This window comes from Dermacentor andersoni, chromosome 3, assembly GCF_023375885.2.
Source record: "Dermacentor andersoni chromosome 3, qqDerAnde1_hic_scaffold, whole genome shotgun sequence".
Classification (NCBI taxonomy): Eukaryota; Metazoa; Arthropoda; class Arachnida; order Ixodida; family Ixodidae; genus Dermacentor; species Dermacentor andersoni.
In genome coordinates, this window is record NC_092816.1 from 208730533 (window position 1) to 208744516 (window position 13984).

Genomic DNA, 13984 nt, shown 5'->3' on the forward strand with positions numbered 1-13984 from the left:
GTGTTGCACACCGAGCAGGCATCTTCTTCCTCGCCTACCAGTACTTGCAGGTGTAGATTGCCTATCTGGTATTTCTTTAGTTCTTTTTAGTTACTTTGAATGTACCGCCTGCTTGTTTGCCACTTCTTCCTTGTCGTATGTGTCATAGTATGCCAATCGGCGTCATTATCCAGGCGCTGTGATCGCCTCAGTGAGGCTGTTGGCGTTGGCACGATAGAAGTGTACTCGCAATTGTGGTCCTTTGGTTGGGAACGTAAGCATAGAAAGTTTAGAAAGATTTATTTTAATAATGAAATTGTATAATTGACGACGTATATTTCTTGCAATGAAAATATTTAGGGTTAATTTGCTTGATCATTGAGTAATTCTGCAGAAGAAAACGCCAGCAGCCTAGACACCCATATAGGTCGCAATGACGGTAATGCTCTCCGCTATGCTTGCTACACGGCTAGTGAGGAAAGCCAAAGTCCGGGAGGTCATTACATCTGGTCGCAAGGTTCTGTCTGTCAACACTGGTCCTATGAGTGGACGACCTGGCGTGCTCACGGGCACCCACTTGGATATGAGTGCAACAACCCCGGTCCCCAATTACCTGCGAGTCTGTGGTCTTCGTGGGACGTTTGACTACCGCGGTTTGCAATGCGTGCGTCCTCGGTGCGGATCCAGCGGCCACTACCGTGCACAGTGCACTGCAGCGTTCTGTGGCCGTTGTTTTATTCATTGCACAAAAGCGACGGATGTGACCGCCCTTGTCGGTGTTGAGGGGATTGTCACCATACGGTCGTGTGCCCTGTGCGGCGTTCATATAGGTACTCAGACGCTGCGGCTGGAGCCTTTCCCCCCTTACCACAGGCGTCAGCTGCAGTTCCGACTGTGCGTGACTCCGTAAGCAAAGAAATTGCCCTGACACCGCATCAACCAGCGTCGCCAAATGAAAAAGAAGACGCATGCAGGGGCGGAATCTTATAACGGTTTGGAAAACGAACCGTTCACTTCACCGCTTACGTCACTAAATGTGCCACTACCAAGCCGGTGGTGGAAGAAGGGGAGGACGCGACCAAAAGATGAGAGGGTGGCACCTCTGAAGTGTTCGCCATTATATGACTAGCTAATTGAGGAACTGCAAATGTTTCTACTTGCTAAATAAATGTAAAATATTATTTAAATATTATACGGCAAGTTCTAAAGTATAAACGTGTGGTGCCGGGCGTTTACGCAATGCAGAAGTAATTTATTAATGTCACTCTTTCTCATTTTCAGCCGACAGACGGTATTGCAAGCGTAAATAAGTTGGCAGAGCGCAGCGCTATGTCGTCTGCTACCAGGAGCTTGCACGATGCACTCAACAGGAACGTACTGCCAGCACTTCCTAAGTAGCGAGCGCAACAAAACCATGAACTGGTTCTCAGGGTCCCCTTTACTAGCCGCCTATATCAATTTTTCATTCTTTTTTCGCCCTTCGTCATCGGCTCGGACATGAGTCGCTCGCCGCCGCACTACCGTTATTCCTGCGATCTTCTCTACGGCGCGTCGCGTGATAGAAGTAGTGGAACTTGAAATCGAACATTACGGTATACGGGCCCTGCATTGCCTGCGCGAAGTAAAATCGAAGAGTGTGGTGCTGACGATGAACGCTGTGCCGTGAAATTAAACAAAGTGCAGCACTCCCGAACTAGAGAAGAAAGGCCACCCAAATAAGAGATCTCCACAATATCTCCCCGTCCTCACTGTATAATTTTATCAGCCTAATGAAGGAAGTGCTGGACCAGCCTACGTTGAACCATTCTGATTGCAGAACGGCTATCTGCGGGCTATTCACGCTGGCGAGAGCACTGGGAATTCGATCTCACCATGCAAATATCTCTTTGGCATTGGCTTTGAAGCAAAGGTCACGGGAACGCTGACCGAGCCCTTCTACCGGCCAACACAGTAATTACGGGAGCAACTTCGTGAACAATGTCTGCAGCAGACATCTAGGCCATTCCGATGAATGCTTCGCTTCCAACCAACCTCTGGGAGCTGCAGGCCGGTGGCGATGAACAGCAGCGTGAAATTCCTTCCTCTGCGTGGAATAACCACTGGTACACTTGCACCCGAGTCTCTTCCAACTGATAACGTAGGCTGCACAAGGTCTACATAGAAAGCCGGCAGGGGCGATGCAACTCATTATCCGTCACTTCTTCGAACGCGTATCGCACTTCCAGCCGTGGTCGACACCGAAAGAGCAACGCCAAGCAGACGAAAAAGGCAAGTGATAGCCTCCGAAGCAACCAACGCACACGCGCGCGACGCCCGCGTCTCCGCGGTCACGCGACCAGCGCGCGCAGCCGCGCCGCACTGCTAGGGTCTCAAGCCAACAGCTAAGCCACAGCAACCGAACCTAAAGCGGACTACCCCTTCGCCGGTTCCGCTCTTAGCCAAAGACGGGTTCGCTTTGGGAATGATTGACAGATGCGTGACGTGATCGTAATTTGTGGAGCCCCCTCTCGGTATCTGACGGCCTCTGACGGAAGCAAAATTTTGACCAGTCAGATGAGGCCAAGTGAACCGGTTCCCTTCCGAACCGTTATAACATTCAGCCTCCGCTCGGGCAATCACAACGCGCCATGTTCGCCGGCCTCCTCTACCGGAAAAGAAGACCATGATGTGGCCATGTTCGCTGGCCTTCCAAGCAGCGAAGGACACTCATGCTGCGGCCGACAGCGCCTGCACTTTGGCTGCTGCCATCAATCCTACTGATCGCATCTAGGTTTAAACATAGATAAAACACCTGGCCCTGCCATTACTACACTGGATACACCTACAAAATCTGCTGTGGCTTCATGCGCCTCAATTGCCTCACCTACAACACCGCATCCATTACATCTGAATGAGCCCCCGGCTGCCGAACTTATTGGCGGCGATGAAATCAACCCCGCCGCCCTACCGCTACCGTCATCGTCCTCATCAGAATAGAACTTCAGCCTCGGAGATGATAACAGCGTTGGACTCTCGCCAAGCTTGGATGGACTCGACAAAGAAATGGCGGCCCCATGAGACGTAAAGCGTGCCCATGCGTCAGCCTCTGGCTCAGACGGCGGCCCGGATCTCGCCCCGCCGAGTTAGAGCGGCCCAAAAAAGCTCGGTGTTTTTCGAGAGAGTCTAAGAAGTAACGTGGTCTACTGCATAGCCCCTGGACTTGTTCCCTGGGCGCCGACTTGAACAACACGACCAGGTCAGTTTGGTGATGATGTTAATTAAATATTGCTTACGCCCAGAACGTTATTTCATTAGATGCACAGGGTTCTGAAGTCCTATATAACAAGCCCAAATTATCACCGTGGCCCGCGCTAAAAATTGTGACATACTGTGTTTGCAGGAAACACATTTTTTTCACCATTCACAAGGTTCTTACTTTCAAACACACTTTTAACCTAAACTGTCTTTTTCTCTTCTGCGGCATCACGCTCCAGCGGAGTTGGTATCATTTTATACAGAACTCTCATGTGAGATCATCGTGTATTTTTTTTTTTTTTATAGGACAGGACGGATATGGGCATTTCATTGTGTACTACCTTCATTTAGGTTACGGATTTCGTGCATATATGGGGACCCGCGCAGGCCATTAACTCCAGCAATTTTTTTCGTGATCTGGACGTGCATTTCCTGGACTGTCATCACGTCGTGCTTGCTTGTTGGGGATTTAAACGGCGTTTTATACAAACTAGCAGATATGCAAGGCCCCGACTGGAGTCGTCCTGATTGGAACGCACGTGAGTTGCGTCGCCTCGTCCAGCACTTCTCGTTGCTGGATACATAACGACTTTTTCATGGTTCTTTATTTGCCTGCACGTGGTGACGTGGCGGGTCATAAAGCACGTTACACCGTGTCTATGTGCCAAGCAATTAAGCTCAGTGTGTCACCCGATGTGATACCTTCATTCCCTGTTTATATATCCGATCACAGAGCAGTTATACTTGAAATGCGCTTCCCTGCTTCCTAATCTGTAAAACCTTGGCGTCTGGACACCTGCGTTCTACTTGACTCTCATTTGTCAAGAGACCTGCGCGCCTCCGTTTCCTATATCTGACCCAGAGTCATGGGACGCGCTCAAGGTGCAGTGGCGTCTGCATTGTTCTGTTGAAGGACGTGCACTCAGACAACGTATGTCGCAAGAGCTTCCTCATACTGCCACGAAGGTCCGTATTGCCCTTCGGGACAATCAGCTGATTCCGCTGATGCAGTCATAGCAGCGTGAGCTATGGAGGAGTTTCCAACGCCTCATCGCAGCGTTGTCTTTGTCAGCTGCTGCTTGGTGATGAAGACGTAATCCGTGTGCGCACCCTGAAGTTCTGCGCTTTGCAAGAAACTCGCTTTTTAGATAGCCGAATGCATTCTCTTCTGCGGCCTCAAGAACACTTTCTGTTACCTCGCCTCCCACGCGGGATTATTCGCTCTTTGGAACACAATCTGAAAATATGGCGCGTACGACTATGCAAAAAGATCTTGGCTCTCGAGGATCTCGTACAACGCTTAGTGGGCTGCCTCAGATTCCACCTGAGGTTGCTGACCGTCTTTGTGTACGACCATCAGCTGAAGAGGTGACGGCAGCATTATCTTCCATGAAGCTTGGCTCGGCCCCAGGGCCGGACAGGTTACGCGTTGAGTTTTATCTAACGTTCAGGAAAGATATAGGTGCCACTTTCGTATCTGTTATCAGCCGCTGCTTTGAGAACTTTGAACTCCCGTCTAGTTTTCGAAACGGTCGTATTGTGCTGATAACTAAGCACGATCCATCATCAGTTCGTCCAGTGGAATGGAGGCCATTGACGCTTCTCAACGTTAACTACAATACCTTCCCAGCGGTTGCCACCCGGCGCTTGGGAAGCCTGATGGCTTCCTTAATAGGACACCATCAGGCATGCTCAGTCCCTGGCAGAGAGATACACAGTATCTCGTACGTTATGCGTGACATAATGACATGCATGCTGACCAGGTCAGCAAGTGGTCTCTTAGTTTCACTAGGTCAAGAAAAGGTATTCGATCGCCTTGAACATAGCTACATGCTTCATGTACGGATCTCGTTCGGATTTTCGTCTAATTTTGCTAAACTTATTAGGACCGCCTATTCAAATATCCGAAGAAGACTGTTCCTTTATGGTCGTGAAAGTGTACAGTTTCCCGTTACTCGTGCTGTGCGTCAAAGGAGCCCTCAATCCCCTGTACGCTTTGTGCTCAGCATTGAGCCGTTTCTGCGCTTAGTAGTGAGAGACGCTTACGGATGCGGTCTCCCACTGCCTGGTAGTGGTGTTCTGAAGGTGACAGCCTTCGCAAATGACATCACAATATATCGCAGGAACTAAAATAGCATAACCCGTAGCCTTGAAATTTTCACTGAGTACAGAAATATTTCAGGTTCTGCGCTAAATTATTCAAAATGTCGTTCTTTTTTCATTGATTCACCACAGACACGCCTATGTTCCTTTTTCCGTCTTCAAAAAGCGATTCTCTTAGTATTTTAGGCCTTGATTACACCTATGATGGCATATCAGACTCTGTGTGGCTCTCAATTTTTGAAGATGTAAGGCTAAATATTCAAGATATTCAAGGGTATGATTTACGCCTATTAGAAAGAAGGTACTTAGCACAGTCTGTATTTTGCGGCTGAGTGTGGTAAGCTTGTAACGTTTTACAGCCACCATTACGGGTTACTAGGTCCTTGCAGTCCCTTCGTGGTTCCTTCTCCTGGTCGGGTAGTCAAGAACTGGTCTGTCGCGCGGCGTTTGGGCAACCACGCTGTCGCGGTGGGTTTGCGTTCCCACCCATGTGTGTCCGCTGCCAGCTGCTTGCTCTTCGATTTCTGCTCCGCCTGTTGCAGAGAGATCCGTGTCCTGCGCGTGAAGTCGCCTGCTATTTCCGTGGCAAAAAAAATTGTTACATGTTACCGGGCGTGTACTTAAATCGCGGAGCACAAGTGTTAAACGCACCTGCATTTACTGTACGGCCGTGGCATTTTATCGCCACATAAAAACAGGCATGTCCTGATGTAGACGTCCTCGAAAGCCGTGTTTTAGATACTATGCTAGCCTTACTGCTTCCTCTAGACCCCTCAGCGTGACTCGCACGTTCCAGTAATGTGTCATGGGATGCGATAACGCCTTATTTCTGTCTGGACACCTACGCGACTTCATGTGGCGTGTAGAGTGGCAAATGCTTCCAACTTGTGACAGGCTAGAGCGGTGGGGCGTAGTCCCATCTTCGCTGTGTCCCAAATTGTCCCCTTCAGGAATCCAATAAACATGTGCTGCTGCACTACCTCGTTGCCAGGATATTTCGGAGGGCCGTGCATGCTGGTTTCCGTGACCTTGGAGCTAACCGCTTTATAACATCTGGTCGCTGCTCACGTGGCCGCTTTGCGCGATTTCTAATTGCGGCGGGGGCCTTTTGTCTATGGCTTAACCGGTGCGAGGTAGTGGCCGCGGGGCATCGTCGCCGCGTTCTGTTTCCACTTCTGGGAAGGCTCTATTTTTAGCTGTTGCCATTTCTGTCAGAGGAGTTGTTCTTCCTTAGAGAAGAAGAGTTCCTTCAACAGTAATCATGCCGTTTCCTGTCGGTGGCTGATGGACGCCTATGACTTAATTTTCGAAAAGCCTGGTCCTTGTAGCCAGGGCATCAGAAGCATTGATTTATTGCACATATAATGCAGGCCCCCGTGAGTTCAGTGTGTGTGTGCTCTCGCATATATGATCATTTTTATATACAATATCATGCACATAACTTCAAAATTATGTAGAGTGTCTCTGTCACATCATCATTGCACATAACCATTGTGTGTACTGTATATAAGGAACATCATCATTTTGTACATGTGGCAATCGGTTTCTAAGTAACTGTGCCTTTCCGTGGGTCTATGTGATTATATGTTAGTGATTGAGGACTCGGACAGTACTTTGACAACGTGCCATCTATACAATGCTTCGTTTTTGTAGATGTTATTGTCCAGGTGGAATTCTGCTGTGATTCTGACTCAGTGTTTGTATCGTCTCTTGTTGAAATAAACTTTTTCTGAAAACAAAGAAACCTTCGTTTTAATAGATGGCTAGAACTACTCCTTTGTACCTTGAAGAAGCCAAACATAAAGCGACAAAGAAAGGTAACACGCAGCTTTATTTTAGGCTTTTCAATCACTAGCAATTAAAGGACATTAAAGGCAAATATTAAGTCAAGCTAAAGTGATGATCTTGTGCTCCAGAATCTCTAAGGCATCAATATTATCGTGAACAGAGCCTTAGTAATCGAGAATTTCATGTAAACACTGGACACCATTCCTCGGGACGTACGAGTACTTGCCCTGTGACGAAGACACTCCTCATTCAAATTATGTCGCTAGTACTCAACCACTCGTTATAAAAACATCATTGTAATGCATAATAGGACAAAACAAAATGCTACTTGCCCAGTTCTATATCATCTTTAGAAAAAAAGGAACTGATTCACAAAACGCCTAATGCTCCCTGACGATGACGAGTGCGGCCGAAAGGTTTCGTTTTCGCTCGACTCCGCGCCGCCCGCGCTTTCGCGTTCCTGTAGTTCAGTTATCGCGTTGTGCTGCCTTTGTTTTGCTGGCTCGCGAAATTCGCACAAACTAAAGTAGCAGAAAATTCCACTTCCATGCGCTGTCACTGGATCCTCGAACGGTGCGCGCCTCTTGACCAAAAGCAGCTGCAGCGGCTAATCCACCAATCGGTCGTGGCTCGGTGTCTCCATGGCCGGGCATTTGCGTTTTGTGCAGAACACCGTACCGCCGTCTGTCGGGCGTCGTTTTACTCATCGACGGCCCCAAAGCGCGGTGATGCCGTACGCAACGTCACCACTCCAAGTTTGGGTGGCGGGAGATTTTAATTGCGTTAGGTGTATTCGGACTCTTCATACGCAATTGTCTCGTAAACTGAATGTTTTCTTGGAACGAAACACGCGTTTCAAGGTTCCTGCAATAGTACTTAAACAGTCCACGTCGAGTTAGTATCTTCCTTTAGTGTCCCTTGAAGGCTGGTGAGCGCTAATAATTTCATTCAGTAAGATAACGAGGCGCGCACTCGTTTGGCGGCGGCCATCATAAAGGATTTCTGTAAACCTCTACAGCTGAACACGCAAGAAAAGTTAATGAAATAATATCAATGAACCGACTGCGCCTCTTAAAAGTAACGATAACAAAACGCTGACCTGGCGAATTTGTTCGCTGCCTAAACCCTTCTTTGTGCGCGTCAGCTGTTGCACATAAAAATTCTTCACGACATCAATTTGCTTGTTCTACGCACCAGCAAACAACAAAAGTAAGAAAAAAATTAGCGAGAAGGAAATTTAGAAACTACTGGTGTGAACTACGAAACGTGGTAAATTCAAAAGTAACCATATGGTAAGCATAGATGAAGCCAAGTTCGTTTGTACAATCTCACAATTATACTATACCTAATTCATATGTACATTTATGGGTCCCTGTAAATAAATTATTGCGCAGATCGTCATAATAATTTACTACGTGTGGTAAGGTATGTTGTACCCTTTCAACTTTTATAACGCCTACGAGATATAGGAATTCGATAAAGTCGTCGGTGCTGACAAATATACGTATTCGAAGTTCCATTGATAAACTGCAGGACTAAAAAACGTAGCTTTTTCCAGCATTACTGTTTTGTGTGTGCGTAACAGTTCGTATCTTGAAATGTCTGTTAGTTTTATGCTTCAGATAAAACGTCTTCTTGCGATAAAGGCATGTTATTTAGTATATTGTGGTGAGTGTCGTTTTCTGTATAAGGCTGAATCCAGGCAGGTCTGCTGTTACAATACCACATACTAAGAGCAGTAATTAGACTTGCACAAACGTGAAAGGAACATAGCTACACTATTGACATGTAATGATGTCGGCGAAACTGCCCAGAAACGTGATTTTATTACGATTCAACTCTGTTGTGGCAGTGCATGCCTGTATATTTTGGTAGCCATTGCCCAATGGGTAGAACCGGCGGCTGCGGTAGGTGCTTTGTTCGATCCCCAGAGCAAAACACGCAGCGGCTTATAAAATGGGTCGTAGCATCGATTTGGCCAGGCGTCCGTCCTTCCAGTGTTATGTTGCTTGGTAGAAGTTCACGCATACTGCTATGGTTGCTGTACATGAACCAAGACAAACCAAGCCTGACGCAAATGTAAAACGGTTGTCTGCCGGTCCCTTGCGAGCAATTTTCCATCAGGGGAGTATTTTTCTAAAGCGTTGAAGTACCGTGTTGGCTGAGCACCTGGTTGAGACCGTGCTTGCACCAGGTAGGTATCGGTACAGGTAGGTACCCGGCGTGAACTCTCACCTGCCTCGTGCCACCACAACCGATGCTGTACTAAAATATTTTCTGTTGTAGAAGGCACGCCCAGATGTCTCGTAGACTCTGTATAGCGCTCTCTCTCGAAATGAGAAAGCCCCACAAGCTGTCGAGCACCATAGTGGTGGTACCCAGTGGAAAATCCAATGGGTTGCCAGCGGTACCAGTACCGGCTGGTCATCATCATCATCATCGTCGTCGTCATCAGCCTGGCTACGCCCACTGCAGGGCAAAGGCCTCTCTCATTTCTCTCTAATTACCGCGGTCATGTGTTAATTGTGGCCATGTTGTCCCTGCAAACTTCTTAATGCCATCCGCCCAGCTAACTTTCTGCCACCCCCTGCTACGCTTCCCTTCTCTTGGAATCCAGTCAGCAACCCTCAGAGGGCACGGCAGCTTACCAGCGGACAACATGCCTAAATCGCCATTACTGCTTGTGCATGTTTTGCCGTGGTTTCTCGCCGTGGTGTCTACAACGAACAACAGGACTGAACCAGGATTCTTCGATGTGCCGCAACGTGGCAATGACACTGAGGGCCGTCTACTTGTCAACGCCCACCCTACAGGAGTGACTTCACCACTGGACAACCTAGAAAAGGCCTAGCCCGGCATCGATTTCTTCAGAGGGCACGGCAGCTTACCAGCGGACAACATGCCTAAATCGCCATTACTGCTTGTGCAGGTCAGTCAGCTGGGCAATTTGCCCCCTTATCGTAGCGATGATAGGTTTCTGTTGATCCTGCCGTGCCCTGAAAAGTGTTTTGCTATTTTGTCTGATTGCTGGTCGATGCTCATGTTATTGCTTGTGTCAGGTGACATAGAACAGAACCCTGGGCCCAAGGCTAATGAAATGTTGCAAGTCATTATTGATAGACTGCAAGAAAGCGACCGCAAGATGGACCGCATAAGAGAGGAAATTGCTGCTGTTAATGCTAAAACTGATAAGTTACAAGGAATTTTGACAATGTTCGAGGAAATGAGCAACAGAATTAAAAAATTGGAATCGGTTGTCCAACAGCAAGCATTGAAGTTAATTGACTACGAAAACAGAAGTAGGCGCAACAATCTCCTAGTATTTGGAATCAATGAAAGTGCTAATGAAACAGAAACCAAACTCAGAGAACAGATCCTAGACGGTATTTTTGACAATACTTTGGGGGTCCCCGTCAGGACAGTAGAGAGAATTCACCGTATTGGAGAAGCGAAACCGGATAAACCAAGACCAATTATTATGAAGTTCCTTGATTCCAGGGAAAAGGACAGTGTTCTAAAGAACTGTTTTAAACTGAAGGGCACTAATGTTCGGGTTAGCCAAGACTATGCTAAAGAAACAGCGGAAATAAGAAGAATGCTTTGGGAAAGTGCAGCATCGGATCGGTCAAAAGGCACGAAAGTCAAGCTTATCTACGATAAACTTAAAATAAAAGACAAAATGTACACTTGGGACCTCACTAACGATAAGCGCATACCATATGAATATAAAGAAAGTAAATTCGGTAAAGAAACGCAAAAAAAAAGTTTGAAGTGGCAGGCTGCCCACCCGACCCAGACGATTCAACAAGTTCGATGGTGACGCCCGGCTCGTCACTTACGTCATAGCTACGTTTTCTTGTTTTAAATGCACGCAGCATAGTTAAAAAAACAACTGACCTCGAATTTCTGCTGCTTTCACAGAGCCATTGTATGGTTTTGATAACGGAAACTTGGCTGCACTGTGCGATACAGGATTACGCAATTATTCCCCCTGGATACAAAATGTTTAGGAAAGACCGCGATTCACGTGGAGGAGGGGTGTGTATCATAATAAAGAATTCTGTCCACGCGGCTCTAATTGATAGTGACAGTCCTGAAACAGTTTGGTGCAGAATTTTCTTTTAAAGTGTCGTTTATCTAGTCGGTGCAATATATCGGACACCTTCGACTTCGCTTGACTTCCTAAACCGATTGAACACATTCTAGTACAACAATGTACATAGGAACACGCGGTTGATTATGGCCGGAGACTTCAATTTACCGCACATTAACTGGCAAGACCTACTCTGCAGCGGTGCTGAAGCATCCAGCGCTGATAAACTACTAGATATAATGTTTTCTTTTAATCTAAATCAAATTGTTCAAGAGGACACAAGAATAACTTCTAGGTCGCGGTCATTGTTGGACCTGGTGTTCCTATCCAATAATTTGTTGGATAGGAACATCATTTGTTGGCAATTGAAGGCGGTATTTCCGATCACAGAATGATTGTAGTGAATGTGGCTACTAGCAGTATGTCCCGTATGAAATGCTCCCCTTTAATTACGGTAAAGGACTACAAACGTGCTGATGACAATTCAATATTAGATTTTTTGAAATTCTCGTTTGGCCAATTTGAGCACCATGCAAAGGAAGAAACTGTAGATGAGCTTTGGAATGGATTTAAGGATATAGTAAACCATTGTGTGGACCGATTCGTGCTATCTTGAAAAAAAAAGTCTGAACAACGCCGACCTTGGATTAACCGCGGCATCATTCACATGAAAAGAAAACTAAAGCGACTGCGTAAAAAGAAAAAGGGTTCGGACGAAATACCGAGACTTCGCGCAGAGTTGAGGCATACTCTGGCACTATCCAAAAAGCAATTCTTTGAACAAACACTGACAGGGTTCCTAAAAAGTTCTCCACAAAAATTCTGGAGATATCTCAGCAGTAGGAAAGATAAAATTGAAGAAATCGTAAAGGACAACATAAAGTTAACAAAGTCTGCGGACATTGCCGAACATTTTAATTACTTCTTTCAATCTGTGTTTACTAATAATACAAACATGAATACAGACGAGCATTTAGCATATATTATACGGTGCCCAATGGAAAATCTGGAAATCAAACAAGAGTGGGTGTTCCCATTGCTGCTGAGTTTAGATGGAAAAAAAATCTTGTGGACCTGACAGAATTTGTACTGAATTTCTGAAACGCTATGCTGAATGGATCTCATACTACTTAACGATAATTTTCGAGAAATCATTACGTAGGCATTCTCTACCCACAGACTGGCGCAGGGCCGTAGTTATACCAGTGCACAAAGGCGGTGGTCGCACATTTGTAAATAATTACCGTCCTATTTCACTCACATGTATCAGTTGTAAACTTCTGGAACACATCATCGCAAAACATATTTTGCAATTTCTAGAAGTGAATAGTTTACTTTACTCATACCAGCATGGCTTCCGTACTGGGATATCTACCATTACACAATTAATTGAAGTAGTTCATGATCTCGCTGCCGTCTTAGATGAGAAGCACCAGATTGACGTCAATTGTATAGATTTTGTGAAAGCCTTCGATAAGGTTCCGCATAATAAGCTGATCTTTAAACTGAGAGAAATAGGTATCGATGAAAGATTAGTGCTATGGATAAAAGAATATTTAAGTGATCGTAAACCGACTGTAAGTTTAGATGGCAGCCTGTCGAGTCCACTCCAAGTGCTTTCAGGTGTTCCTCAGGGGTCAGTCTTGGGCCCACTGTTATTTCTTATATATATAAACGATATCTCTTCTGTTGTTGAAGAACCGGTAAAAATGAAGCTTTTTGCAGATGATTGCTTAATTTATTCTACCGTAACCAATGTTCAGGATCAACTCAGAATTAGTCGTTGTTTAGAAAATTTCAGCCGATGGTGTATGTTATGGGGTATGAATATAAACTACATTAAATCAACATACACACATATGACTAAGAAAGTAATCGTTCTGCCTCTTAACTATTACATCGATGGTAATTTTTTAGCTCGTGCTAACCAGTTTAAATATTTAGGTGTTACAGTTACGCATAATCTGACATGGCTTACGCACATAGAAAATGTGTGCTCGAAGGCGAATCAGAGATTAGGTTTCTTAAGGCAAAAACTAGGTCAAGCTTCGCGAGATGTAAAGCTGATAGCTAATAAAACTTTTGTTAGACCTTTACTTGAATATGCCTAAGTCATCTGGAGCCCTCATCAGAAAGAAATGACTACAAAGTTAGAAAAAGTTCAATGTCGTGCCGCGCGCTTCATATGCTCAAAGTACCGCCGTTTAGATTCCGTTACACTGATGTTGCAGTTTTGTGAACTCGAAACACTAGGAAGTACGAAGGCAAAAAATCGTCTGAAAGTGTTTTTTAGAATGCTACATGGACATTTAAAAATCAACAAAGATGAATATGTGCAGCTTCCAGAAAAACGAAGCAGTCGTGTTAATCATCCATATGTTTTACGCCCATACTTTGCTCACAGTGATGTGTTCCGCTTTTCTTTTTTCCCTGCCGTGATTTAACTCTGGAACACGATACCAAGCTTTGTGGCAGATGCCAGTCATGTTTGAAATTGAAAAATTGTTAAACATGTATTTTTTTATTCCGCTGCAGCTTGATGCACCTGTATATATGGTCTGCCTGTATTTAAACCCTCCCTGTAAGAACCCTCAGCAGAAGGTTGACAGTGAGAAGAAATAAATAAAAATAAAATAATGACCATCGGTTATCTTCCTTGCTCATTACATGCCCTGTCCAGGCCCATTTATTTTTTTTTTATTTCAACGAAGATGCCATTAACTCGCGTTTGTTCCATCATCCAATCTGCTCTCTTCTTATCTCATTAACGGTACATCCAACATTCTT

General features: G+C 45.6%; 1 protein-coding gene across 1 annotated transcript; it reads left to right on the top strand.

The window, feature by feature from the left end:
* Window positions 1-10003: 10003 nt before the first annotated feature.
* On the top strand, window positions 10004-11171 carry LOC126524721 (uncharacterized). Its single transcript, XM_050173004.2, has one exon. The coding sequence runs from the start codon at window positions 10004-10006 to the stop codon at window positions 10922-10924; it is 921 nt and encodes a 306-aa protein (XP_050028961.2). The 3' UTR covers window positions 10925-11171.
* Window positions 11172-13984: the final 2813 nt, after the last annotated feature.